The sequence below is a fragment of the Ursus maritimus genome, unplaced genomic scaffold, assembly GCF_017311325.1.
Source record: "Ursus maritimus isolate PB19 unplaced genomic scaffold, ASM1731132v1 scaffold_14, whole genome shotgun sequence".
Taxonomy (NCBI): domain Eukaryota; kingdom Metazoa; phylum Chordata; class Mammalia; order Carnivora; family Ursidae; genus Ursus; species Ursus maritimus.
In genome coordinates this window covers 37,436,189-37,461,244 of record NW_024423786.1, presented here as the reverse complement: position 1 = coordinate 37,461,244, position 25,056 = coordinate 37,436,189, and the positions used below count along the sequence as shown (strand labels likewise).

Below are 25,056 nucleotides of genomic sequence, written 5' to 3'. Positions count from 1 at the left end.
TAAAACTGTAAAGCTTGTGGAAGAAAACCCATGAGAATTATTTTGTGACCTTGGAGTTAACAAAGATTTCTTAGGACAGAGAAAACACTAAGTATTAAAGTTTGATAGAATGGACTTCATCCAAATTAAAACCATCTGTTCATCAAAAGACAGCATTTTTAAAAGTCAGCTGGGCTGCTCACTTCAGCAGCTCATATACTAACATTGGAACAATACAGAAAAGATTAGCATGGCCCCTTTACAAGCATGACACACAAATACGTGAAATGTTCCATATTTTCCAGCGTGGTGACCATAGTCCACAATACCGTATGGTGTGTTTGAAAGTTGCTAAGAGAGTAAATCTTAAAAGTTCTCTTAACAAGGGGCCTCTGGGTGGCCCAGTCAGATAAGCGTCTGACTGGCTCAGGTCATGATCTCTGGGTCCTGGGATTGAGCCCCGCGTCGGGCTCCCTGCTGAGCGGGGAGCCTGCTTCTCCCTCTCCCTCTGCCTGCTGCTCTGCCTACTTGTGCTAACTCTCTGTCAAATAAATAAATAAAATCAGAAAGAAAGAAGAAAGAGAAAGAAAGAAAGAAAGAAAGAAAGAAAGAAAGAAAGAAAGAAAGAAAGAAAGAAAGAAAGAAAGGAAGGAAGAAAAGAAAAGAAAAAAGTTTAGAGCAGAATCCGTAACATTCCCTTCTCATTTCCCAGTAAGAGGAGACTTTGCTGCTCTGCAACACCTCCAGTCTGCCGCCTCTGGCTTCGCCGGTGGCAGGAGTGAATTATCCAGTGGGTAAACCAGCAGAAAGAACATTCCTGTGACAGCCTGGCTGTCATTCAGACCAAGGGCAGAGCTATTCCCAACTCAGACACTTGTCCCCACACGGTAGGCAGTGCAGTGTCCCACCCCACCCACCCCCAGCTTCCCGACCTGGCCTGGTTGGGGCAGGTCAGCCTGACTTGCAGGCCTCGCTGTCTTCATTTCAGTTCTCAGACTCTGCAGCCAGCCCTGACACATCATTGGACAGCCACGGCTTCCTAGTCCAGGGGTCAGCAGCTTCTGACCCCTAGCAAGCAGCCCAGAGCCGTGGGCGGGGAGCGGGACAGATAAGGTCATAGAGGATACTCAGGGACCAGGAGCTGGCTGAGGTCTCCATCCTCGAGTTCCATGGAAAAGGATAAAAAGCCCTCAGCCAGGATGCCTGGGTGGCTCAGTTTGTTAAGCATCTGTCTTGGGCTCAGGTCATGATCCCAGGGTCCTGGGATCGAGTCCCGCATTGGGCTCCTTGCTCAGCAGGGAGCCTGCTTCTCCCTCTGCCTGCCACTCCCCCTGCTTGTGCTCTCTCTTGCCCACTCTCTGACAAATAAATAAATAAAAAAAAAAAAAAAAAAAAAAAAAAAAAAAAAGCCCTCAGTGATCAGGACTTTGGGAGCCCTGTCCCTCCCTGGCCCTTTCCAACCCAGTTGTGCCATCACCCTCCTTCCCCACCCAAGAAGCTGCAAGAGACAAGGCCCAAAAGAGGAGGCTTTTAATACAAACAGGGCAGGGCCTGGCCTGGGAAGGACTTAAATAAAGGGGAGAAGAGTCAGGAGCCGGCGGGGGGCCTGGGGGCCCTGTGGAGCGGGATGATGCAGATGGAGTTCCGAGCCTCTCTGATGCGCCACCAGCGGCCAAGCCTGCAGGGGACGGAACCAAAGGACGCTGAGGCCAGGCCCAGCCCCCACCACCCACCCGCTGGCCCAGCCAGCGCCACCGTCCACCTCCCCACTCCAACGGTGCCTCATACCTGTGCTCCTGCCCCACCCCGGCCACCAGGAAATCCCCCGAGCTGGAGAACTTCAGGCTATTGATAAAGCCCACCTGAGAAGAGGGAGAGATGTGGGAAGACAAGAGAAGTGAGAACAGATCCCCCCACACACACCACAGTCCCAGCCTCACAGCCAAGGCCTTGGCCTCGGCAGGCCTAGCTTAAGTCTCTGCTCTTGCCTCCTGCCGCCTGGATCAGGCCCTGACCCCTGTGAGATGGAGGGAAACAGAGCACCAGCCTCACAGTGAGTTTGTGGGGATTTAAGGAGACAGTGTACGCCAAGTACATCCTGTATCAGGGGTGGCCCAGGGCCTAGCTTCTGGCTGCGGGGTCCTGGAGACCCCATGACTCTCACCGAGCCCTGCACTCACCAGGTGTCGCTGACCATCCTGCCACTCTCCTTGGGGTGCCCCACATCCACATGCCCTTGCCTGGGGTCAGTCAGGCACCAGCCATGCAGAACCCATCACAGCCCCAGGCCCTCCACACCTCGGCACACGCTGTTCCCTGCCTCGTCCCGGCTTTGCTCCCCTGCACCTAGGACAAGGCAGGGAGTGCAGGAGAGGAAAGGGGAGGTGGGGGAAGAAGGAAGAGGAAGAAGGAGGAAGGCCCTCTGCTAGGAGCTGGGACTATGAAAAAGAGAAGTCCTAGCTGGTCCTGCCCCGAGGAGCCTCTCTTCTGGCAGGAAAAAACGGTAAGGGGCTGATTCCAGGGGCCATGAGCTCCAGGGCCTCGGGAGTGTGGCAAAGACAGGCTGCGCGTTCAAGCCCCACTTACCAGGGGAATGTCGCAGAGAGGGTCAAGCCGCCGGAAGCCCTCCCCACACTGCCAGAGCCGCACGCAGGAGCTGTGGGAGCCTGGGGGGGACAGGGAGATAGTGAGCACCTCCGCCCCAGCCCGCCCTGCAACCCCCTCCTCAAAGGGCACCCACCTGTGGCCACGAGGTCCGTGTTGAGCAGGGCTGCCACTGACGACACCCAGAAGGGCTGCTCCAGGCCCGGCTCCCCCCGCAGCCCGTGGGCCTCACGCTGCAGGGCGAGTGGCCGCTTCTTGGAGAGGCCCCACAAGGCCACGGAGCTGTGGACAGAGAAGATCATCGGCGAGGGGCCGGCGCAGGGCAGAACGGCCACTCGACGAAAAGGAACCACACCGCCGCACGGGGAGGTTCCAGGAGGCGAGGCTGGCAGTGGTAGGAGGCATCCAAGAGGCAGCCCTTACCCATCATCCGCGCCCGACACCATGTGCTCCTCGTTGATAAGCTGGATGCTGTCGATGGAGCCCCTGGCGAAAGGAGCAGTGAGGGGCACGGCCCCTCCCCCAACCCCCTCCCCCAGCCCCTCCCCCCACGGGGCCCGGCGGATCGCCTTACTGGTGGCCGTAGAAGACAAGCTGGGACTCCTCGGGGATCTTCCACACACGCACCGTGCCGTCCCGGCCGCCGGCCGTCACGCAGCACTCCCTGCTCAGGGCGTCCAGCGCAGCCACGGCATCCTGGTGCCCGAAGCTGGAGGGGGGCGGAGGGAGGCCGGCGTCACACACGCGTGCACTGGCGCACACATCCGCACACCCTCTCCCCGCGCACACTCACAGCGTCTCCACGTAGGAGTTCTCCGCCACGTTCCACACCTTCACCGAGCGGTCGTGGGACGTGCTGTAGAGCTGGTGGGTGCCTCTGCGGAACGCCAGCCCCTAAGGGTGCAGGGAGAGGGAGCAAAAGGGGCCCTGGACTACAGCAGGCGAGACAGAAGTCAGGCCCGGGAGGACTCGCTGAAAAGCAGGTCACAGCTGCAGACTTCTGAGCGGCCCCCGCTCCCCAAGCAAGCTCCGTCCCTCCCAGCTCTCCCCATCCCTTCACCCCCTTTATGTCCTTTACAGTGCCCCTCACTGAACCAAAGCACAGGTTCCCCCAGCACGGCGACCCTCTGCCTCCTGCACCCCATCGTCCCAGCCCGGCCCACTTAGTCGCCTGATAAACGTCCACAGCTCCTACCGACACGGCGTCCCGGTGTCCCGTGAAAGTGTACAAGTGCTGGCAGCTCTGGGCCTCCCAGATGAGAATGAGCTTGCTGCGGTCACCCGAGGCCTGCGGCGAAGGGATGAGGACAATGGCCACGGGCACCCAGCGTGTGTCCCGGCCTCTCTCCCCACCCCGGGGCCAACCCCGCCTTACAAGGTACTTGCCGTCAGAGGAGATGGCCATGCAGAGAATGTGGCTGCTGTGGCCGGGGGGCTGCCCCTCGGCCCCCTTCTTGGCTCGTGGGATCACATGAAGCTTCCGTCCACTCTCCACACTCCCTGACACCGGGAAAGAGAGAGGCTACAGGGATGGAGGCTAGGACTGGCTGGCCGCCCTCCCAAGGACAGCACGGGGCTGTGGAAAAAGTGGTGGCCTCAGGGCCTGAGATCAGGCTCAGCCACGGTGAGCCCCTGCACGACCCCCTCGGGCTCCTCGTCTGTTACACGGTGACAGTAAGCCCAAAGGACAGCCGCGAAGCCCTGGGAGAAGGGCAGGAAGGTGCTTTAGGACCAAGGCTACGAGTTCTTCCAGTTTCTCCTAAGGGTGGATGAAGACAGCACTCAGCGGTCGAAGGGAGGACCCAGGAAGACCAGGAATGCAATCCTGGGGCTGCACGAAGCCTCAGGCGTCCGCCAGCTGCCCACCTGCAGCGCCAATCCCTGCTCGATCATTACCCTGCCTCTGTTCAATCCCCTCCAATGACAGCGACAGGGAGCTCACAGCCCCACTCCTAGGCTTCCACTGGCACCCAGAAAACACCTCCTTAAGAGCAAACTTCCCTCCAGAAGCTTCCCCCATCGGGCCTCAGTCTGCCCTGATGACTCCCTCCCCCACAGACCAGCCCTCCCGAAAGACCCCCGGGGCTGCACCCCCACCCAGGTGCTCACACTTGATAATGGTGCAGTCTTTGGCAGCAGAGAAGATGGCCGAGTCATCGGGGGTAATGACCACGCACGTGATGGAGAGCTGGTGTCCCCGTAAGACTCGGATGTCGGCCGGGGCTGGGGCCTGAATCTGGGCAGGCAGGGGTGGGTCACTGCCACAGCCGGCAAGAAGGCCCCTAGACACACACACATACACAAACACACACACACGCATGCACGCACGCACACACGCACATGCCATCCTTTCCCACCATCTTGACCAGGGCTGCAAGGATCAGACCCTTACCTGACCCTGTCTGCCCAAGTGCCCCCCACGTTCCAGAGCAAAAGCCCCACAGCCTGAGTCCCCAGTTAGACCATCTGCTCACCAACCCACGTGGGATCCATGATTCACTCCAGTCTCACACCAAAGTGCCCTGCCCGCTTACCTCCTTTGCCACGGACTTCTGCAGCCTGCCCCGCTGCTCCAGCTGCACAGAGAGGAGAGCGGTGAGCTCCCAGGAGCAGGGCCAGCCCGACCCTTCTCTCCCACCACCTTCCCTCCACAACTCACCACGTCCTCCTTCAGGCGCCCGGCCACCTGGTCCTCCTCAAACGCCCGAGCCTCAGCCTTCTCCTCCTCTGCGCAAGGACAGACCAGACCAGGTCAACCCAGCCCAAGATTCCACCTCTCCCTTCCCATCCGCACCCCACCAGCACCACAGTCCTGGATCCCAAACACTCGGGCTGCGTCCCACGGGAAGTTCAGGCTGCCTCGGGCAAAGGAGAGGCCTCCGCCTGCCTAACCCCTGCCTTTACTTAGAGATCAGGCTAAAGCCCCCTGAAGGTTGGCCCGCCACCCCCCTCGGGAGGCCCGTTCGTCTCCTAGCCACCCTCCCCCAGGGCAGCCAGCACCAGCAACTCTGGCAGCCCGGCAGGGCCCTGAATAGGTCACCCAGCAGGCGGCTGGGGCCGCGGCAGGCAGTCGTGCGCGCAGGCCCTGCCCCTCACCTGCCCAGTGCACGGGCTCACCTTGCTGCCTGAGCTGCTCCAGGTAGAGCTTGGCCAAGCGCAGCTTCTTCTCCTGGGCTGTCTCCTCCAGCTCCTCCTCGTCCTCCTCCTCAGTCCTCCTGGGAGGCAGGCTGTGGGCGCGAAGGGGCTGGCTCTGAGAGGGCTCACCCCGCTCTTCTGGCCACTGGGACCATGGCTCCTCGCTGCTTCCCTTGCCACTCATCGCCCCCATCCCTGCCGGCCCACGGGGCCAAGGACTACACATGCAGAAAACCGAAAGCCATGACTTACCAAACTGAAAGGACCCGCCCAGTGCCGGACATGAGGGTGAAAAGGGACCCAAAACCCAGAAAGATCACTGAGAAATCTCTCAACTCTAGAGGGAAAGAGCGCGTGCTACAGACTAAGGAAAGGTCACATACACAGGGTCTGGAATCGACAGCAGCACTGAAAGCAGGCCGACAAAGGAGCCACACACACCCAATCTTCAGGGGCAGTGTGAACCCCGGGAAGGCCACGCCAGTTAAACCATCGGTGACCCGCGAAGATACGGTCAGATGTACAAGGTGCCACAGGACCGGTCTTTTCTAAACCTCACTAAAGGATGGAGGATGTGCTCCCCACACGAGAGGGTAAGCTAAAAATGAGAAAGGCACGGGAGACAGGGAATAGGAGACCCAACATGGAAAGCTGAGAAGGCAGATCCCAGAACCACCACCACCCACCCCCCCCAGACACGGGAGCAGCAGCCAGCCCAGATCTCAGAGAAGGACCCAAGAGACATCGCCACCTCACCCTCACTCCCACGGCAGGAGCCTCTACCTTGAGAACGGGATTCCAGGTGAAACTTAACTGGTCTTGGCTTGACCCTGTGCTGCTGAAAGGTGTGGCTTCCCTTCCATGCCCCATCCCTGGAGCGGCGGGGAGCACTCACTTCACTCAAGACACAACCTACTGGGACTTGCTCTTGGGAGCTAGAGGTAGGTCACCGGAACTGTCCCCTTATCATGGGCCTGAAGATACCCAGTCCCTGTCAAATGCCCCAATTGTTTCCCAAGACTCATTTATGACTTTGCCCACAATGTCCCCAGAAGAGATGCTGGAAACTCAAGGAAGCCAAGGCTAAACCGGGCCCCAGAGACCACTTAGCACCCAGTGCCCAGCAAGCCCTCAGCCAACAGGGTTGGTGCTGCCCTTCCTCTATCCAGCTAAGGTTAGGACTCCTCCTCAGTTTACCTAATCAATCCATTGTTGAGGGGGTCACACGTAAGAGGGAACTTTAAAGAAAAGCAGAGGAAGCATATGCTGTATGATTCCAGTCATATGATGTTCTGGAAAAAGCAAAACTCTAGGGACAGTAGTTAGCAGGGGCTGAAGAGGGGGAGGAACTGACTACAAAGGAGCAGGGGGGATTCTGGAGCGTGATGAAACCCTTCTACACCTTCTCAGCGGTGGTAGTTACACAACTGCATGTGTTTGTCAAAACTCACAAACTGTAAGCTAAAAAAAAGTGAGTATTACTGTATGGAAATTATACCTGAATGAGAAAATGAAAAGAAGGAGGAAGAGGAGGAGAAAGGAAAGAAAGGAGGGAGGGAGGGAGGGAGGAATGGAGGAAGGAAGAAGGAAGGAAGGGAACCAGAGAAATGATTAACTCAAGTCAGAATGCAGAGCTGGGGCTTCTAAGCTTCTGCAAAAGGTCTAGTTCCTAACCTAGGTGGTGGGGCACAGAGCTTCGGCATTTCACCACTGCTCCCTATAGTCCAGATACATTTCATTGACTCCTTCTGCATCTCACACATTCACAACACATTTTTTGAAACATTTAAAAGTATTCGGCACAGGGCCAGGCACACACCCACCCATAGTGACCTTAAAAGTAAGTATATTAAGTCTTTCTGTGAGCAGGCCAAGGCCAGCATGTGCTCAGTGTTAGAAGCTGAATTTCTAAAGCCAACTCTTAGGGAAGGCCCCAGGATTTCCTGGTATGACAACCTCCATTCCACAGGCTCAGGCCTGACACCTAGTTAGCCTCCCCTGAAACCCTGCACCATGCCCCACCCCGGCACCTGCAGAGCCAGGGAGGTATTCAAAGCCCTCCCCAACCCGGATGCAGCCAACACCTGCCTTTGCATCTTCTCCATCTCCCACTCCTGCACATGTAAAGCCCTAGACTTTTCTCTGCTCCCTGAAGGTCCTCCCTGCCTCTACCTGAGGGATTCCTTCTCATCTCTCCAAGCCCTATTCAAACGTCCCCTCCCCTGTCTCCAGAGCACAGAGCTGTAGAATACACATCCCGTTACAACACATTTTCTCTTCACCTGCCTGCTCATCTCTGTATTCTCAACAGTAAAGCCAGTGGCTGGCATATGTTGAGAGCAGCAATTGTGAAAGTGTGGGAAAAGAGATGAAGAACTAGCAAGCACGTCTTGCATCCCTCTCCCCTTACCAGCCGGTCCAGCCTGTGCTCAGGTCCCTGCGAAGAACCAGGGAGCTCTCACTGGTCTCCCACTGGGACTGGGGGTTCTCCCCACAAAGAGACCCCGCAGAGAAGGAGATGAGATTTCTCAATCTCCTCAAGACGAATCCTACTCATCAGGGTCAGAACTGAAGGAAAGAGCCAAGATCTAAAAGCCAAAAACGCCAGAGACCTGGGTTCTAGTCCCAGCTCACTGGGCCTCACTGTTCCCTTCCCCTAGATGAAAGAGAGCTCACCTCTCACTCTCAGAGTCGCTGGAGATCTCTTCATTCATCTTGCCGCCTCCCTTGGACTTGCCCCGGTCCCCGGCAGAGTCGGCCTGAGAATTAAATAATTCTGTCGTTGGTCAGGGGTCCCAACAATCCTGGCACTGACCAAGCGCCCCTTCCAATCTCTCGAGGGCCGCGGGACTAGGAAAGGCGGTGGGCCCCCGGCTCAAGTGCAAGGTCTTTCAGGATTTGGCCCACGGAGACAGGGACAAAGCTGACTCCAGCTAGGGTCCCGAAAAAAAGGGCCGCGAAGGGGCCCGGGGCCCGGGTGTCCGGTATGGGATGACGGTGGACCCAGTAGCGGGACTGACTCTGGGCCGCAGAAGCTCCAGGCTCACCTTTCGCCGCCGCTTTCCAGTCCCTCCACCGGCCCCGGCCCCCGAGGCCGACCTTCCCCGCTTTCGAGCCGCCGCTGCCGCCGACATGCTGCCCACCGTGAGTGTAACAGCCACCACCGAGAACTCACGTGGCTGCTAAACCCCCGGAGGTCTGGCAAGACTCCGCGCCGGGATAGGCTCCCACTGCCCCGCGGGTCCCGCCTCCCACAATTCCATTGGGTCTTTCTCTAAGCTCTGTCACGCCCCCCAAGCGCCCATAGGATAAACACTCGTGGCCACGCCTCCGAGAGTTTCTACGGGCTCCCGCTGCTAGTTCCAGTAGGAAGCAAGCCTCTCCCGGCGCTTCCGGCCCAAGGCTATGGCGCATGCGCCCTGCTGCGGGTTGACGTTCCAAGGGCGGGTCGAACCAGAAGGGCCTGCTGTGTTTGCGGTCCTTGGACGCTGGGAGGCGTCAGAGATGCAGGGTTCCGTTTCTCCGAGCGTGACTCCTCCCCATCGGGGGCGGGAGCCAGGGTAAACCATCCTGGCAGGAGATAACCGGGAGGAATCTAGGCAGTCCCGAGGAAGGGAGGCAGAGTCTGCACCTGCGCCCAAGGTCACTGGGCAGCCGGCAGACACGTATTGCGCGCCTCAGGCCAGACAAGTGGCGCTAAGGACGCGTCAGTCCCCTGGGCTGCTCTGGCTGTATCTCGATCAAGTGTCCTCCGGTCCGTGGGACAGGCCGTTGGCCTCCGCCTGTCCAGCCTCTGACTCACTTGACTGGTGACCAGATAGCTGGAAAACCACACCCCCAGCCCGCGCCGCCCCTGCTCCCATCTCTGGCATTTGTAGGGAAATCACTCCCCAAGTCACGCCTAAAGTTACAGAGGGTTTCTAGAGAAGGTCCTAGAGCTGGAACTGCTGTGGGGGTCCTGATACTAGACCCGTGGCTGCCATCTCTCCCAGGTCCCTGCTTCTCTTAGGTGAGTGCCCTATGGCCCTGCCCACAGCCCTATGCAGGGCAGGGCAGGACCGGGTGTGACTGGCGCTTGCCCTCTGGCAGTTCAAGGCCACTGGTCTCAGACCCTGACTGGCACCCCAGAAATTTGAACCCCTTGGGAAGGGTTTCTGGGCCGCTGGGTCCTAAGTTCTAGAGGGACAGATCTAGCCCCAGGAGTGTGGCCCTTGGGAGCTGCTGCCCACTCTCCTCCATAGTTGGGGTGACTCAGCCCAGCAACCATGCCAGGTCCATCCGAGTCAGCTGAGACAGGGGAGGAGCAGGCAGTACCCAGAGGGAGGAGGAGCCCAAAGCAGAAAGAGAGTGTCTTTTCACTTTCCCTGCCTCATCAGGACACTGGATAGCTAGAGAGGATAGGGAACCATTCTTCCTTGCCCCAAGGGCAGATTGGACAGGGTCCTGGCCTGGCCCCTGTGAATGGGGAAAGGGAGAGGGGACTGGTGCAGAGAGCTGGTTTTGGTCTGGGTTAGGTAATGAGGAAATAGAGGCAGAGGGAGGCAGTGGGGTGAGGGTGTCACCAAAGGGCAAACCCAGAGTGGGGCAAGTTGGTGCTGTGCCAGTCAGGTGGGTTACAGAGGCTCTGAAGACTGAGGGCCCCCTCTGTGCCCCAGAAGAGCCATGGCTCCAAAGCGCAAGCCCCAGGTGCAACGTGAGGGCCCTGCAAAAAAGAAGGGGCAGCAGGGGGCAGAGGAAGAGGACAGCTTCCGCTCCACTGCCGAGGCCCTCAGAGCTGCACCCACAGAGAAGCACATAGTCCGAGTGGACCCAGCATGCCCGCTCAGCCACACCCCTGGGACCCAGGTAAGCTGTAGTCCCTACCCAGACTTGGAGCGTACTCCTTCCTACGTACAAATGCACTCAGACCTGCTCCCCTCCTCACTGTGGCTTGGCTCTGGCCAGGTAGCTCAGGGTCCCAAGTAAGCTATGTCCCCCAAGACCCCAAAGGTCAGGTCTTATAACCCATCAGATCCAGGCAGGTCATGTCTGCTCTTCAAACCCCAGGGCAAGCCCCTGAGCTTCTCAGGCCTCCCCCTGCCACATTTAAGGCAGGACTTCGACCCCTTCAGTCTCCCCAGGGCTCACGTATATCCCCTAAAGCAGCCGCACAGGGCCATATCCCCCTGAGATCCCTTGCATGGCAGGGTTGTGTCCCTGTGAGACATAGGGCAGAACCAGTGTCTCCCTCTGATTCCCTGACAGAGGGCACAGCCATGTCCTTCCAGAACTTCCCCCCAACTGCCTGAGTTTAGTCACATCTCCTCAGATTGTGTGCCCCCACGGCAGAACCATGACCTCCTCAAGCCTCCCCTGACAGAGCCTCCTCTGATGCCCCCAGTGCAGCCTGACTCCTGTCCCCATCAGACCCCTGTCCATGTGCGGACGGGTACCCTGTCCTACCCAAGGGCAGCCCAAGCGGGCCTGCCCTCCCCACGCCCCCTCTGGGCCTAGGTGCATGAAGACTACGCCTGCACCCTGAACCAGACCAACATCGGAAGCAACAACAACAAATTCTACATCATCCAGCTGCTGGAAGAGGGTGACCGCTTCGCCTGCTGGAACCGCTGGGGCCGTGTGGTAAGTGCCACCACCTTCCCACCCTGTACCCACCTCCTCCCCACCTCTCCCTGCTCGACACATGCGCCCTGCTCCCCAGGGTCCCCCCAGCTTACCCGGCTGCCGACTGCACCTCGTCTCCACCTCTGACTGCCCAGGGGCTCTTGGCGCAGGGCCTGGCAGAGCAGAGGCCAGCAAATGCTGACAGCGGGCCGGTGGCAGGCACACCCCTGAAGGCTGTTGGTTGCAGGGAGAGGTGGGCCAGTCAAAGCTCAGCTACTTCAAGTTACTGGAGGATGCAAAGAAGGACTTTGAGAAGAAATTTCGGGACAAGACCAAGAACAGCTGGGTGGAGCGGGACCACTTTGTGGCCCACCCGGGCAAGTACACGCTCATCGAAGTGCAGGGAGGCGAAGAGGCCCAGGAAGCTGTGGTGCAGGTGACGTGGCCAGGAGGGTGGTGGGGCCTGGGATGAGAAGGGGACTGGAAGGAGAGACCCAGCCACTTGGCTTCTGCCACTACCCAGCTGTGTGGCCTCAGTCTCAGACCTCCCCTCTCTGGCTTCAATCTGGCCAATCTTTGTCTAATGCCAGGCTCTGCTCTGGCTGTGCCCAGCTGCTCCCGCCCATCCGAGCCCTCTACCCCTAGGTGGACGGAGGCCCAGTGAGGACCAAGGTGCAGCGCGTGCGGCCCTGCTCCCTAGACACAGCCACACAGAAGCTCATCACCAACATCTTCAGCAAGGACATGTTCAAGAATGCCATGACCCTCATGAACCTGGGTGAGGGGAGAGGGGCCAGGCAAGGGGGCAGGGGCCCCGGGGGGGCAGGGCTGAGGGCTGAGTCTCCCCCACTCTCCCCGCCCGCCCCCCAGATGTGAAGAAGATGCCCCTAGGGAAGCTGAGCAAGCAGCAGATTGCACGGGGCTTCGAGGCTTTGGAGGCCCTGGAGGTGGTGCTGAGAGCCCCCGCGGATGGCGGCCTCAGCCTGGAGGAGCTGTCCTCCCGCTTCTACACCGTCATTCCGCACAACTTCGGCCGCAACCGGCCCCCGCCCATCAACTCCCCTGAGCTTCTGCAGGCCAAGAAGGACATGCTGCTGGTGACGTTCAGCAGGGGGGCAGGCAATGGGGCAGACGGACAGACGGGGCAAGGGAGACGGGGGACATGTGGCCATGAAGGCCCAGAGAGGTGGACAGAATGGGTAGCCGGAAGGACGGGGAGGGGAAGGCCAGGCAGATGGCTGGGGTGGGGGTGCACGGGCGGACAGACAGGTGGGTGGCCATGGTCCCAGTCGTGCGGGACGGAGGAGGCTGGGAGTCGAGCGGACAGACAAGCTGCCCGTGCCCATCACTTTAGGTGCTGGCAGACATCGAGCTGGCCCAGACCCTGCAGGCGTCCCCCGAGGAGGAGAAGGTGGAGGAGGCGCCACACCCACTGGACCGGGACTACCAGCTCCTTAAGTGCCAGCTCCAGCTGCTGGACCCAGAGGCAGCCGAGTACAAGGTGCGCTGAGTCCCACAGAGGGGCCAGGCCGACAGTGGGCACTGTCCCTCGCCCATCGGCCCTCCTGGTGTGCAGAGGCATCGCCTGCCCTTGGCCTTCTCTCCCTGTGTCCCTAGGGCCTGAGGAGAGCTCTGGGACTGCAGGCGGCAGTGGGGCTTGTCCACACATCTCTCCGCCTCGGCACCCAGCTTCTGCTTTTCCTGCAGGTGATCCGTACCTACCTAGAGCAGACTGGCAACAGCTACCGGTGCCCGGCTCTTCAGCATGTTTGGAGAGTGAACCGGGAAGGGGAGGTGAGGGAGAGTCCCCCCAACCCATCCCCCTCATTACCTGTCCCTTACGGAGATGACCTTGGCTTATGGCCCATCAGCGAGTCAGTTTAGCGACTCATCGGCTTCCCCCAGGCCCAGGTCCCGTGCACGTGTGCCTGAGTGTGTGTGCCTGGCCAGAGGGGCCTTTGGCCTTGGTCGCACCCTCTGAACAGCAGGGAGAAGCCCCTGAGCTTGGCTACCCTCCCCGTTCCCCCATCCTTCCCCCCAGGGAGACAGGTTCCAGGCCCACTCCAAGCTGGGCAATCGGAGGCTGCTGTGGCACGGCACCAACGTGGCGGTGGTGGCCGCCATCCTTACCAGCGGGCTCCGCATCATGCCGCATTCCGGCGGCCGCGTTGGCAAGGGCATCTACTTCGCCTCGGAGAACAGCAAGTCAGCTGGCTATGGTGAGGAACCCCGCGGGGCCGAGCCCGGGGCCGGCATGGGACACGAGGGGGGACTGGGCCTAGCGCCTGCCCACCTCGTGGCGGATCCAGGAGAGGAATCCTTGAGTCGCTACTGACCCGAGTGCCCGATGGGGCATCCTGGGGACTGGGGGGTGGGAGGGCTCAGAGGAAGCACCGGTGGTCAGGGACAGGTCAGAAGCCCCACGCAGCTTCCCTTCCTGGAGAAGGTGATGCGGATACAATGAGCATGCCAGCCAGAGGTGGGGGGGAGGAGGGGTGGTGAAAGAGGAGGCTTGGAGGTGAAGAAGCTGGAAGGTGGCACAAAGCCTGGGAGCCTGCAGCGGGTCAGGACCTCTGCGCACAGCCTGATGATAAAGATCTGAGCAAATGCCCGGTCTGGGTGGGAGGCTGGGGCCCGGAGCATCAAGGGGGTTTATCCAGAGAGTGATGGGGACCCTAACCAGACTGTATCCAGCAGCATCTCTGTGGCTGCAGCCATGGGAGGACAGCTGAGGCCAGAGGCACAGGGAAGCCATGCTCTCATCCAGGCCAGATATGATGGGCACCCAGCCCAGGCAGTGGAGGTGGGAGAAGAGAATCCGTGAGAGGGATGTATGGGAGGTGGGATGGGCAGCCTGTGTGACAGGGTCAGAGGTATCTCTGATGACCCCCAAGTTTCTGTCCAGAGGTGTCCTCACTGAGGAGACCTCCCCAGATTGGCTCCTCAGCCAGCCCATCATTGGAGACCCCCACCACCCACCAAGCCAAGAGAGCAAGGCTGGATGGGGCTGATGTTCTAGGATATCTGAGGTCGCCCGAGGCCAAGGGGTCCACCAGGAAGGCAGAGGAGCCGAAGAAGGAGTAGAGGGTGGCCTCAGGAGAGCCAGTGTAAGGGGGGGGTCCCAGGGTAGGGGGTGGAGGATGCCAGTGGCAAAATGAGCAGAGCAGGCCAGAGAGAAAAGGCGTCTACCCTGAATTTGGTCACTGGGAGCCCATTGCTGACCTTGGTGTGGGGGGCAGGGGCTGCAGAAGCCTGTTCTCCGGGATCCGAGGAATGGAGGAGGGGTTGGGAAGGAGCACAGCCAAGACAAAGGGGTGTTCTGTTTTGTTTTGTTTTAAGATTTTATTTATTTGACAGAGAGAGAGTGAGAGAGCACAAGTAGGGGGAGCAGCAGAGGGAGAGGGAGAAGCAGGCTCCCCGCCAAGCAGGGAGCCCAATGCGGGGCTCAATCCCAGGACCCTGAGACAGTGACCTGAGCCAAAGGCAGTCGCTTAACTGACTGAGCCACCCAGGCACCCCAAGGGGGTGTTTTTAAGGATGCAGGAAGAGTGGGCACTTTTCTGGGCTGGGTCAACAAAGCCAGAGGAGATAATAATGCCACAGAGCAGGGGCCAGGGAGTCAGGTAAGAGGGCCAAGCTGCCCACGCTGAGCTTCCCTGGGTCCCCCAGTTACTGGCATGTCCTGCGGAGCCCACCAAATTGGCTACATGTTCCTGGGCGAGGTGGCACTGGGCAGAGAGCACCACATCACCATCGACGAGCCCAGCTTGAAGCAGCCACCCCCTGGCTTCGACAGTGTCATTGCCCGAGGCCACACAGAGCCTGGTGAGTCCCACAAAGCTGAACAGGCCTGAGGATAAAGGCCTGGGGCTGAGCTAGGGGACCAGGACGATTTCAGGGAGGACGTGGGCAGGGACAGGGCTGTGGGGAGGGAAGGAAAGAAGCAGCCTTCCTTACTAGTCATTCATTTTGTCCTTCAACGAATGTTTGCTGGTTTGCTCGTTCAACATATCGCTCCTGGGCATCCAGGAGGGCTTCAAAGCAAAGGTGTCAATGACTGAGCATTAAAAGCTAAGCATTTCCAGGCAGAGAAACGGAGCGGATGTTCCAGGCAGAAGGCCCAGCCTGTGCGGTGGTTTGTAGATTGCAAGATGGGAATGAGCAGGTGTTCCCCGCGGCAGAAGTGGAGAGCACAGGGGGCAGAACTTACTGGTAAAGCCAAGGATCAGTGACCCTTGAGTCACCCATGGCCCTTGCTGTGTCCTGCAGATCCAACCCAGGACACTGAGCTGGAGCTGGATGGCCAGCGAGTGGCGGTGCCCCAGGGCCGGCCTGTGCTCTGTGAGGAGTTCAGCAGCTCCCAGTTCTCCCAGAGCGAGTATCTCATCTACCAGGAGAGCCAGTGTCGCCTGCGCTACCTGCTGGAGGTTCACCTCTGAGCTGTCTGCCTACCCCTGCCCCGGGGCCTGCTGGCGGCTAGACCATCAGTCTTAACCTTCCCGCCCACCTCTGGTGCCCCCAAATCTCCCTCTTGTGTCGCAGACAGTGATCCCGCCTCCCTCCAATCCCTGCCAGCCCTGGCACGGCCAGGGCCCCGGAGTCTCACCTCTTAAGGGGATGGGCGTGATGGACCGCCGTGATTCCTGGGCACAGATACAGCAGCCCGTTCAAGTTAGAAGAGCACAGGCTAAGGGTGGGTGGAATCCCACATCCCTCCGGGCTGTCCACCCTGACCGAGACGCTCTGTCTGAGAGGTGTGAGCGCCAGGCGAGGCTGAACTTCAAGCATATGATAGCAAGTCTATTAAAGATTGTATCCGCTCCCTCCCTGCGCTCTGCTTGTCGTGCTGTACCTGACTAGGCGGGGACCTCCTTCTCTCTGGTCGGGGACCCACCGCACCGCACGGCAGCCCCAGCCCCGCTCTAGGGAGCGAGCACTCCCGAGGTTGATGTGGGATACACACACACACACACACACACACACACACACACACACACACACACGTCGATCTACATCCCTGTCTGCAGCACCTGGCCTCCTGGTCATTGAGGGGACTCTCGCCAATTCAGAACTATTGGGTATTTGGGGACCCACCTGGTGATTCTGCCTTTTAGCCCAGACGCGGCCCGGCAAAGCAAGCATTCCTCACGTCTCCGTATCTTATATGTGACCGATATTAACAAGTTCAGCACATAGCCAAGGGGTACGGCTCTACAATCATGACAGGCACGCCAGCCACCCCCTCCCAGGCAACCCTGTCCCCAAATGGGGGTGCGGGTGCTAGAGAGCAGGTCTGGGTCCAGTCCGGGTCACACATCGCATTTAATTGTCATGCCTCGTGTGCGTCCTTCAGCCGGGAACCATTCCTTGTCCCTTCTTTTCCCTTCATAACTTTGACATTCTCGATACGGAAGGAGACAGGCCAGTTGTACAGAATATCTCAAGATGTGAGTTTGTCCGATGTTTTGTCATGATCAGTTTTGGGCAGTGCAGTTTGGACAGCAGTGTGACCTACGGGATGTGTCCTCGAAGCGTTATATCCACAGGGACATGTCCCATGCTGGGTGATGTTAATTTCCATCTCTTGAGGCGTCCACCAGGTGTCTCCACCCGAAAGTCACCACTTTTCTTGTTTGTAATGAATCAGTAAATCACGGGGAAATATTTTGAGGTGTAAGCGTCCCATCCTTCCTGGACTTTCGCCCGCTAGCTTTACTATCCATTGATGATTTTCACCTGAAATTGACGACTTAAATCAATTTTTGCTAAGATGGTTGCGAACGATAGCTACCTAATTCCCTCATTTCTTTTATATTTATTCATCACTAGTCACCTTTCTTTCTTTATTATCTGTATGGACTTGTGGATTCTTATGCAATAGGTTATAATCCATTACTGTGATTACTCTGATCTTCAAAATGTCCCGGATTCTGCCAGGGGACGGTCTTTTGAGCTGACTTCCAGATCTACACCATTTTTCGAGCACTTCCTTACTTTCTGGCATCACAAGATGTTCCAGGTTCATCTCGTGCAAACCTGGAATCAGCCATTTCTCCAAGGAGCCCTGGTTCCCTAGAGCAGGAAATGGTATTTAACATCCAAGATTGGGGCAGTAGGTATGCTCCTTGGTACTGGGGGTCATTGGTTTTAAGTCCTTGTAGCAAAGAGAGCCAGGAAATATGTATATGTAAATAAATGAACACATCTATCCATGTCTATTTCTCCAATTCCTATCCAACACCACAGGGTTCTTCCATTCTCCCCCAAATGTATAATTAAAATGCCTCCTTTCTCTTACGGGAAGAACTTTGGTTTCCATCAACCTTAATATATTCACTTCTTTTTTTTTTTTTTTAAGATTTTATTTATTTATTTGACAGAAAGAGAGACAGCCAGTGAGAGAGGGAACACAAGCAGGGAAGTGGGAGAGGAAGCAGGCTACAGCAGAGCAGGGAGCCTGATGTGGGGCTCGATTCCAGGACCCTGGGATCAGGCCCTGAGCCGAAGGCAGACGCTTAACTCCTGGGATCAGGCCCTTAGCCGAAGGCAGACGCTTAACAACTGAACCACCCAGGCGCCCCTATATTTACTACTTCTTAATCCCACACAAAAGGAGTTTCAGAATTGCTACACCCACACCATTGTGAGAACTCAACTTTGTAAGTTGAGCTCAAGATGTACGGAATCTTTTTCCAGACTTATCTTTAAGGCTGAGGGTCAATGGTCAAAGGAGCAGTTGGGCTCAGGTTCAAACATTACTTGGATGAGCTATTTATTTCTCTTCACTATGGTTGTTATACATTTGAAGTATAGGGAGGTTCATTTGTTTCTGTTTATAATTAACTTCTCCTCATCTTCATTGATTGGTTTTTTCAATACATAGAACATTGACATAGTTCCAGAAAGTCCAATCTTTTGGACAGAAACGTGTGCTCAGAAGAGTGTCCTTCTCTAGACTTTCATTCCATTCCCACACACTTGCTGTCGTTTCTGGTTTAGCCTTCCTGCATTTCTTTGTGCAGATTAGAACAAAACACAACACAACAAAACAAAAACCCAAAACACAAACTACAAAGTGTTCCATTATCCCTCCATTTTCAATTTAGTTGGACTATTTGGGAGGGAGCTTGTACTCTGCACCCCACCATCGTCCCCACCCTTCCCTATCACCTTCCCCCAGTCTACTTTTCTCATTTGCTATTTCCAGTTGGCCCCGCTGAGCCCTCCCCAGGCTCAGGTGGCTCGAGGTACTGGCCCAGGCCCGCAGACGCAGCTGGGCAGAGAGAAGAGGAAAAAGGAAGGCATTGGACTTCCCCTTATTCTGAACCAAGACCTCAAAAATCCAGCCTCACCTCCTAGAGGCAAAGGCCCACGTTTAAGTTGCAGCCAAGCACAGAAAGGAGTGCCTGTGTAGACAAGCCCCGGTGACCCGGGCTCCAGATACAGCTCGGCTGTGTGACCTGGGACACGTTCCTTATCTCTCTGGGTACCAGTTTTCTCATCTGCATAATAGAGAATTGGACCAGGCCCTTCAAATTCCAGCAGGAAATGAGTCAAATCTGGAGGCTCATGCCCTGGTGGCTACCACCTGGCTCCGTACAATGCTGATCATGTGCCTGCGGCGAGTTCTAGGGGCCCAGACAAAGACGAAATCCCGACTCTCGTGGAGCTTACAGGCTAGGACAACAGGCTGTAGACAAGTACGTGCAGAGCTCTGAAATTTACCGAGTAGGAAAAGTGCCAGGAAGAAAAATAAGGCAGGGTAAAGACTTAGTGATGGGAAGGTGGGGGGATTTTAGGAAAGCTGGTCACCAAGGGCCTCTCTCAAGGAGCTGAATTGGGTGAGGGACCAAGTCCTGGACAGATCTGAGGGAAGTGTGTTCTGACAGAGGAAACAACACAGGGGAAGATCCTGAAGTGGAAACCAGTCTGACGGGTTGGAGGACCAGCAAGATGACTGCTATGGCTGGCAGTATGGTGAGCAAGGAGTGTGAGGTCAGAGAGGCGGAGAGAAGGCCAGCTGGGCACCGAGGAGCTGAAAGTCTAACTGATGATGGGAAGCTCTTAGAGGGACGACAGCAGGGTCATGACATGATCGGATTTGTTTTTAGAAGGATCCACTTCGGCTGCTGTGTAGAGTGGACTGGAGGGTGTGTCAGTCAAGATCCAGGCAGCGGGGAGGTGGGTGGGGGATGGGCTAACTGGGGGATGGGCACGTGATGTAATGAGCACTGGGTGTTATATACAACTGATGAATCATTGAACTCTACCTCTAAAACTAATAATATACTATATGTTAACTAATTGAATTTAAATAAAATAAATGTTTAAAGAACAGTCAGCAAAGCTGAAATCACCCTCGGGATTCCAGACAAGGCGATGTGATAGAGGAGAGAAACTGAACTATCAAAGGGGATGGTGAGACAATCCAAAGACTAGCAACAGCAGGAAGCTGCTACCACCCTTGGGCCGAAGGGATAATGGAAGGAAACGGTATGTAGAGGCCAGGGTCTCCCTGCAGGCACCCAACCACAGAGGGGGCTGCCTGAAGGAGAGAGAGGCTGTCCTCCACAGAGGTAGACCCAGAGCCCCAGGCTGAGCATGACAGGGAAAATACCTGGGCTTCCTCCCTCCCTCCACCCTCCAGGCTTCCAGTGCTAGCTTCTATTACCTGAATATACCCAAAAACCAACTGGCAAAGGAGCCTGGGAAGTACAGCTCCCTGGAAGGTGGAGCACTGGGGAAGACTGGGGAATGGATCTGGGGACAAACAGGCAAATGACCAGCACAAGGTGCAGGAGCAGAAGCCAGGAGACCAGTTGGGACGATGGTGCAGGTGTGAGGTGGTGGAGGCTGGGACCATGGGAGTGGTGGTGGTGAGAAATGGCTGGATTCACAGATATTGATGGGTTGGATGCGGGGCCTGGGGGAAGGGAGGCATCTGTAAAAACTTCTGAGATGGAGTTTACTGAGCTGGGGAAGACTCTGCCAGGAGCACATTGGGGAGGGCTCAAGAGTCATGGTTCTGTTTTGGACATAGGACATTTAAGGCGTCCAAGAGTGAAAATATTAGGGGAGATGCTGGAGAGGCTGAGGAGAAGAAGCAGCTTCAGATACAAGTCAAGCCATCAGGGTATAGGTGGGGTTTTGACAGGGGACTGGGCGACTTCACCTGGGGGCACATGCCCCATTGGGATCACATGGCTTTCCCCGAGCCGGCCACGTTGGGTGTGGAGGATGCCATACGCTGACTGGCAGGACTGGGTTTTGTGCCTTATCAGGAAAACGGAGGGTGAGGACCTTGCTCACCCAAACCATAAGCCCCGAGAGCTGGGGACGGGTGGTTTCCTAAAGAAAACTCAAGGTGCTCCTAGCAGAAGGGGACTTGTTTGCTAACAGCAAAAACAAACAAACAAAAAACACCAGTTGAGTGGCGCCTGGCTGGTTCAGTAGGTGGACCATGTGACTCTTGTCCTCGGGATTGTGAGTTCAAGCCCCATGTTTGGTACAGAGCCCACTTTAAATAAATAAACAAATAAATAAATAGTATTCGGCAAGACATTAAAAAAAAAAAAACAGCAGTTGAGATGGTAACTACACTTAGCGTGGTGAGCATTTCATAACACACAGAACTGTCGAATCACTATGTTGTCCACCTGAAGTTATCTGTAATATTGTATGTCAACTATACTCCAATTAAAGCAAAAACAGTGGGGTGCCTGGGTGGCTTAGTCAGTTAAGCATCTGCCTTTGGCTCAGGCCATGATACCAGGGTCCTGGCTTGGAGCCCCAAGTCACGTGGGGCTCCCTGCTCAACGGGGAGTCTGCTTCTCCATCTGCCTCTGTCCCCCACCCCCGCTCGTGTTCAATCTCTCTCTCTCAAATAAATCAATAAAATCTTTAACAAAACAAAACAAAAGCAGCAGCTTCCCCAAGGCCTCCTCTCATTAATTCTACACATTATCATGAAGCCCCTATTCTGAGCCAAGCTATGCCCAGTTGAGAGCCTACTATGTGCCAAGATCTAGCCTCGTCTGAGAGAACTAGCCCTCCTGGAGCCCTCCCTGCTCCAGCTCTTGTCCCTCTGGTACCTCAGTTTCCCCTCAAGACTAAGGCTGAATGATCTGATGACCCCCCACTGATGGTGATGAGAGGGGAGAGCATGTGGGGGGCTACGTCCCACCCCAGGGAAAGGCAGAGTCGGGTTCGGCTGACTCCAAAGCCCACATTCCGGTGTCCTCAGTCCAGACTCCAGCCTGTGCCTGCTCCGGGCCCCCCTCCAGAGACACCCCCAGCACTTCCACAGCACAGCCTCCAGCCCGCAGCTGGCAGCTGCTAGGACCCAGGGGGCTGGTGCCAGGCCCTGCTCCTCCCTTGCCAGCTCTGTGTGTCTCTAAAGGGCAACATCAGAGTGTCAGCCAGTACCATCTCCAGCAGAGGCTGAGTTGCCAGGGGCAGAGGAGAGAGCCGAAGTCCCAGCCTTGCACCTACCTCTCCATGGGGCCGGCCGCTCAGCCCCTGTGAGAGGATGGCAGCGCCGCCGGGGCAGCCTCTGCGGCGAAGGGCCCGAGGAGCAAGGGACAGGTGATGGGAAGGGGGGAGGGGAGATGCCCCGTTTCGCTCTCCGCAGCCCCGCACAGGGTGAAGCCTGAGCGCTCCAATGGCCAACGCCACAGGGCTGAACACCTCCGAAGTCGCGGGCTCGGTGGGGTTGATCCTGGCAGCCGTCGTGGAGGCCGCAGCCCTGCTGGGCAACGGCGCGCTGCTGGTCGTGGTGCTGCGCACGCCGGGACTGCGCGACGCGCTCTATCTGGGGCACCTGTGCGTCGTGGACCTGCTGGCGGCCGCCTCCATCATGCCGCTGGGCCTGCTGGCCGCGCCGCCGCCGGGCCTCGGCCGCGTGCGCCTGGGCCCCGCACCGTGCCGCGCCGCGCGCTTCCTCTCGGCGGCGCTGCTGCCCGCCTGCACGCTCGGGGTGGCCGCGCTCGGCCTGGCGCGCTACCGCCTCATCGTGCACCCGCTGCGGCCCGGCGCGCGGCCTCCGCCCGGCCTGGTGCTCACGGCCGTGTGGGCCGCCGCGGGGCTGCTGGGCGCACTCTCCCTGCTCGGGCCGCCGCCAGCGCCGCCCCCGGCCCCGGCGCGCTGCTCGGTCCTGGCCGGCGGCCTCGGGCCCTTCCGGCCGCTCTGGGCGCTGCTGGCCTTCGCTCTGCCCGCCCTCCTGCTGCTCGGCGCCTACAGCGGCATCTTCCTCGTGGCTCGCCGCGCCGCCCTGCGGCCCCCGCGGCCCGCGCGCGGCTCCCGGCCGCGCTCCGACTCTCTGGATAGCCGCCTCTCCATATTGCCGCCCCTCCGGCCTCGCCTGCCCGGGGGCAAAGCGGCCCTGGCCCCAGCGCTGGCCGTGGGCCAGTTCGCAGCCTGCTGGCTGCCCTACGGCTGTGCTTGCCTGGCGCCCGCCGCGCAGGCTGCAGTGGCCGAGGCGCCGGTCACCTGGGTGGCCTACTCGGCCTTCGCGGCTCACCCCTTCCTGTATGGCCTGCTGCAGCGCCCCGTGCGCCGGGCACTGGGTCGCCTCGCCCGCAAGGCGCTGCCCCGGCCCCCGAGGGCCTGTGCTCCGCGGGCCTGGCACCTGCCGGCACTTCTGCAGCACCTCCAGGGACGTTCAGAGAGCCCTGCCCTAGGCCCTTCTGAGGCACCAGAACAAGCCCCAGATTTGCCAAGAAGGGAGAGCTTCAGTATGCCAGGGGCCACCTGAGAGGAGATCTGTCTCCCAAGCTGAGATGAGACTGGAGGAAGGATGGTGGTATCAGGAGCCCATCCAGCCTCCTACACAGTTCCGGGCAGGTGCCCTGCCTGCATCTCTGGCTCTGGAACAGGAGAAAGGGGGCCTGCAGCCTAATAGGCTTCTGGGAGCTAGGAATCCTGGGTTCTGGGCCCTACCCTGCAGTCTTGTATACAGACCTACCCTTCCCTAGGCCCGTTTTCCCATCTGTATCCTGGACCATCTCAGCTTAGGTGGTTTGGACATTCATGGATAGTCTCCAGGCCAAAGAAGGAGAGGAGGTGGGCCGGATCACCAAGAAGAGGGCCCTAAGGGCTTACAGCCAAAGGGATGGACCAAGCAGGGCAAGGTATAGGTAACAGCCACAGCAGGAGGAACCAGTGGAGAGACACTCAGAAGGACTTCCCTGACATCTGCACGGAGAAGAGGTGGGACAAAGCTACAGGAACTCCTCTGCCAGCTTCTAAAATGCCCAGAAAGCAACTGGATCAGTGCGGTGCCAGAGGCAGGAGGTTGGACAACATGACCCCAAAGGACCCCAAAGCCCCAGAACTGGCATGTGGAAGGGGCCAAGACCCAATGGGGACTGGTGGAGTCACAGATGGGGTCCTCCGGGGCCTCGGCCACACCCACTCTCTGGAGGTTTTGCCAACACCCACAATATTTCACAGCTTCCTGGTCTCTGAGAATATTTATTCAAAAACAGGGATTGAAAAAACTGTACAGAGTGTCTGCTGCTGAGAATTCGGCCCCTGCCTCCATGCCACTCCCCCAGCTGCCCAGCAGGGTCCCCTCTTTGAGTTGCCCTCTGCCAAGCCCAGCCAGTCCATTCCAGTCAAAAGGGTATCAGTGGAAGCAGCAGGAATCTGCGGGGAGGTGGGGAGAGAAGCATGGCCCCCAGCCACCCCCCAGCCCTCCTCCCTGATCCCCACAGGGGGGCAGTCGGCTGGGAAGCCCTAAGGGATGGGGAGTGCATGAGTGACCCTCTGAAGTGGGGGCACTAAGGATGCTCCCTGCATCCAAGCATAGAGCTAGAGGGGGTGGAGCCCCCTACCCTGGGGCAGCTGCGGCTCCCAGACCCTGGGCCAGAAACTGCTCCCACTCTGAGAGGAGGAACTCCCACAGACCCAGGCTGGGTGGAGGGTGCATCCATGCGTCTGGGCATTAGTGGCATTTGGGACCCCAGGGTGGAGTCTCCTTGGGCAGGAAGGGTGCAGAGGCAGCCCCCTACCGGTGGTCCTGCCTGCCCCTGCGCCAGTGCCTCAGCCGGCCTCAGTAGGGGGAGAATTTCTGCCGCTCAGCTTTCTTGCTCCCATTGGCTGCTGCCATCTTGGCAGTGTAGGCCGCCAAGCCCGGCGGCGGCCCTGGGGAGGCAGGTGGTAGAGCCAAGAAGGGCACAGGCTTGAGGCCGATGAAGTTGGAGAGGGAGATGGCATAGGGTGTGCCCAGCAGGCCTGGGGGAGCTGTGGGCAGGGCCGTCAGGGGCGGCGAGAAGGGGGCAGGCAGGTCTGTGGGGGCCGAGCCGGGCGTCCCCCCAGAGGTAGACTTGGCCGTTTCTAGACTGGAGAGAGGGATATGAGGGAAGATGAAGGGAACAGTGGGGGGTAAGAGAGGAGCAGTGAAGGTAAATATGGGGGGGGGTTAGAAGAAAGACAGAGGAATCAAGAATAATGACATGGGGTGGATATTGGCGAGAGGATGGGATGGCAGAAGAGTGGGGATAAACAGGGAAGAAAGGATAAGCAGGTATGGTACTCGGTGAGGGGAGATACAGGGAGGCCGAAACCCAGGCGAAAGAGAGGCGGATGGGATAAGGGAAAAGAGGACACGAGGGATGGATGTAGAGGGGAAGATGGGGCCACATGGAGTGGGTAAGGCAGGGTTCGGGGAGGCAGAGGACGCACCCAGACAGAGACAGAGAAGGGAGATCGGCTCTTCCCACCCCAAGTGTGCCTTTC

At 58.1% G+C, this 25,056-nt stretch overlaps 4 protein-coding genes and 1 non-coding gene across 7 annotated transcripts in view; 3 read left to right on the top strand and 2 right to left on the bottom strand.

Moving 5' to 3' along the window:
- The first annotated feature begins 171 nt into the window (after positions 1–171).
- On the top strand, positions 172–281 carry LOC121102654. The gene has a single exon (XR_005834772.1). It is a non-coding gene; the product is annotated as a U6 spliceosomal RNA (small nuclear RNA).
- Positions 282–1,493: 1,212 nt separating this feature from the next.
- RRP9 (ribosomal RNA processing 9, U3 small nucleolar RNA binding protein) lies at positions 1,494–8,948 on the bottom strand. The gene is made up of 15 exons (XM_040628738.1): positions 8,766–8,948; positions 8,395–8,477; positions 5,701–5,810; positions 5,243–5,310; positions 5,118–5,159; positions 4,693–4,819; positions 3,959–4,083; positions 3,779–3,871; positions 3,377–3,477; positions 3,158–3,292; positions 3,007–3,069; positions 2,720–2,865; positions 2,566–2,645; positions 1,768–1,841; positions 1,494–1,657 (listed from the first exon to the last, which is right to left on the bottom strand). The coding sequence occupies exons 1-15, from the start codon at positions 8,850–8,852 to the stop codon at positions 1,567–1,569; spliced, it is 1,425 nt and encodes a 474-aa protein (XP_040484672.1). The 5' UTR covers positions 8,853–8,948; the 3' UTR covers positions 1,494–1,566.
- A 643-nt stretch (positions 8,949–9,591) lies between these two features.
- On the top strand, positions 9,592–16,145 carry PARP3 (poly(ADP-ribose) polymerase family member 3). 3 transcript variants are annotated; one of them, XM_040628736.1, is made up of 11 exons: positions 9,592–9,727; positions 10,377–10,563; positions 11,212–11,337; positions 11,567–11,755; positions 11,965–12,097; positions 12,190–12,416; positions 12,674–12,820; positions 13,027–13,113; positions 13,361–13,538; positions 14,989–15,144; positions 15,589–16,145. In XM_040628736.1, exons 2-11 carry the CDS (start codon positions 10,381–10,383, stop codon positions 15,756–15,758), a joined length of 1,596 nt encoding a protein of 531 aa, XP_040484670.1. In that variant the 5' UTR covers positions 9,592–9,727; positions 10,377–10,380; the 3' UTR covers positions 15,759–16,145. The 3 variants fall into 3 exon arrangements, with proteins under 3 accessions (XP_040484670.1, XP_040484669.1, XP_040484671.1); XM_040628735.1 differs by having other exon boundaries at positions 9,593–9,727; positions 10,374–10,563; XM_040628737.1 differs by lacking the exon at positions 11,567–11,755 and having other exon boundaries at positions 9,593–9,727; positions 10,374–10,563.
- A 5,834-nt stretch (positions 16,146–21,979) lies between these two features.
- GPR62 (G protein-coupled receptor 62) lies at positions 21,980–23,724 on the top strand. Its single transcript, XM_040628734.1, has one exon. The coding sequence runs from the start codon at positions 21,980–21,982 to the stop codon at positions 23,069–23,071; it is 1,092 nt and encodes a 363-aa protein (XP_040484668.1). The 3' UTR covers positions 23,072–23,724.
- A 50-nt stretch (positions 23,725–23,774) lies between these two features.
- PCBP4 (poly(rC) binding protein 4) overlaps positions 23,775–25,056 on the bottom strand; it is a 13,885-nt gene continuing 12,603 nt past the window's right edge. The window contains exon 13 of the mRNA XM_040628731.1: positions 23,775–25,051. The gene's annotated coding sequence lies outside the window, so the exon portion shown is untranslated. The remainder of the gene's footprint in view (positions 25,052–25,056) is intronic.

What these genes read in the sequence shown, in the direction of transcription:
- RRP9 (XM_040628738.1), bottom strand. Translation starts at nt 8,852, where the DNA reads ATGTCGGCGGCAGCGGCGGCTCGAAAGCGGGGAAGGTCGGCCTCGGGG. An exon ending in GGCGCCTGAAGGAGGACGTG is followed by an intron (nt 5,160 to 5,242) that starts GTGAGTTGTGGA and finishes CTCTCTGTGCAG; the next exon opens with CTGGAGCAGCGGGGCAGGCT. An exon ending in CTTGTCTTCTACGGCCACCA is followed by an intron (nt 3,070 to 3,157) that starts GTAAGGCGATCC and finishes TCCTTTCGCCAG; the next exon opens with GGGCTCCATCGACAGCATCC.
- PARP3 (XM_040628736.1), top strand. Translation starts at nt 10,381, where the DNA reads ATGGCTCCAAAGCGCAAGCCCCAGGTGCAACGTGAGGGCCCTGCAAAA. An exon ending in CCCAGGAAGCTGTGGTGCAG is followed by an intron (nt 11,756 to 11,964) that starts GTGACGTGGCCA and finishes CTCTACCCCTAG; the next exon opens with GTGGACGGAGGCCCAGTGAG. An exon ending in GAGTGAACCGGGAAGGGGAG is followed by an intron (nt 13,114 to 13,360) that starts GTGAGGGAGAGT and finishes CCTTCCCCCCAG; the next exon opens with GGAGACAGGTTCCAGGCCCA.
- GPR62 (XM_040628734.1), top strand. Translation starts at nt 21,980, where the DNA reads ATGGCCAACGCCACAGGGCTGAACACCTCCGAAGTCGCGGGCTCGGTG.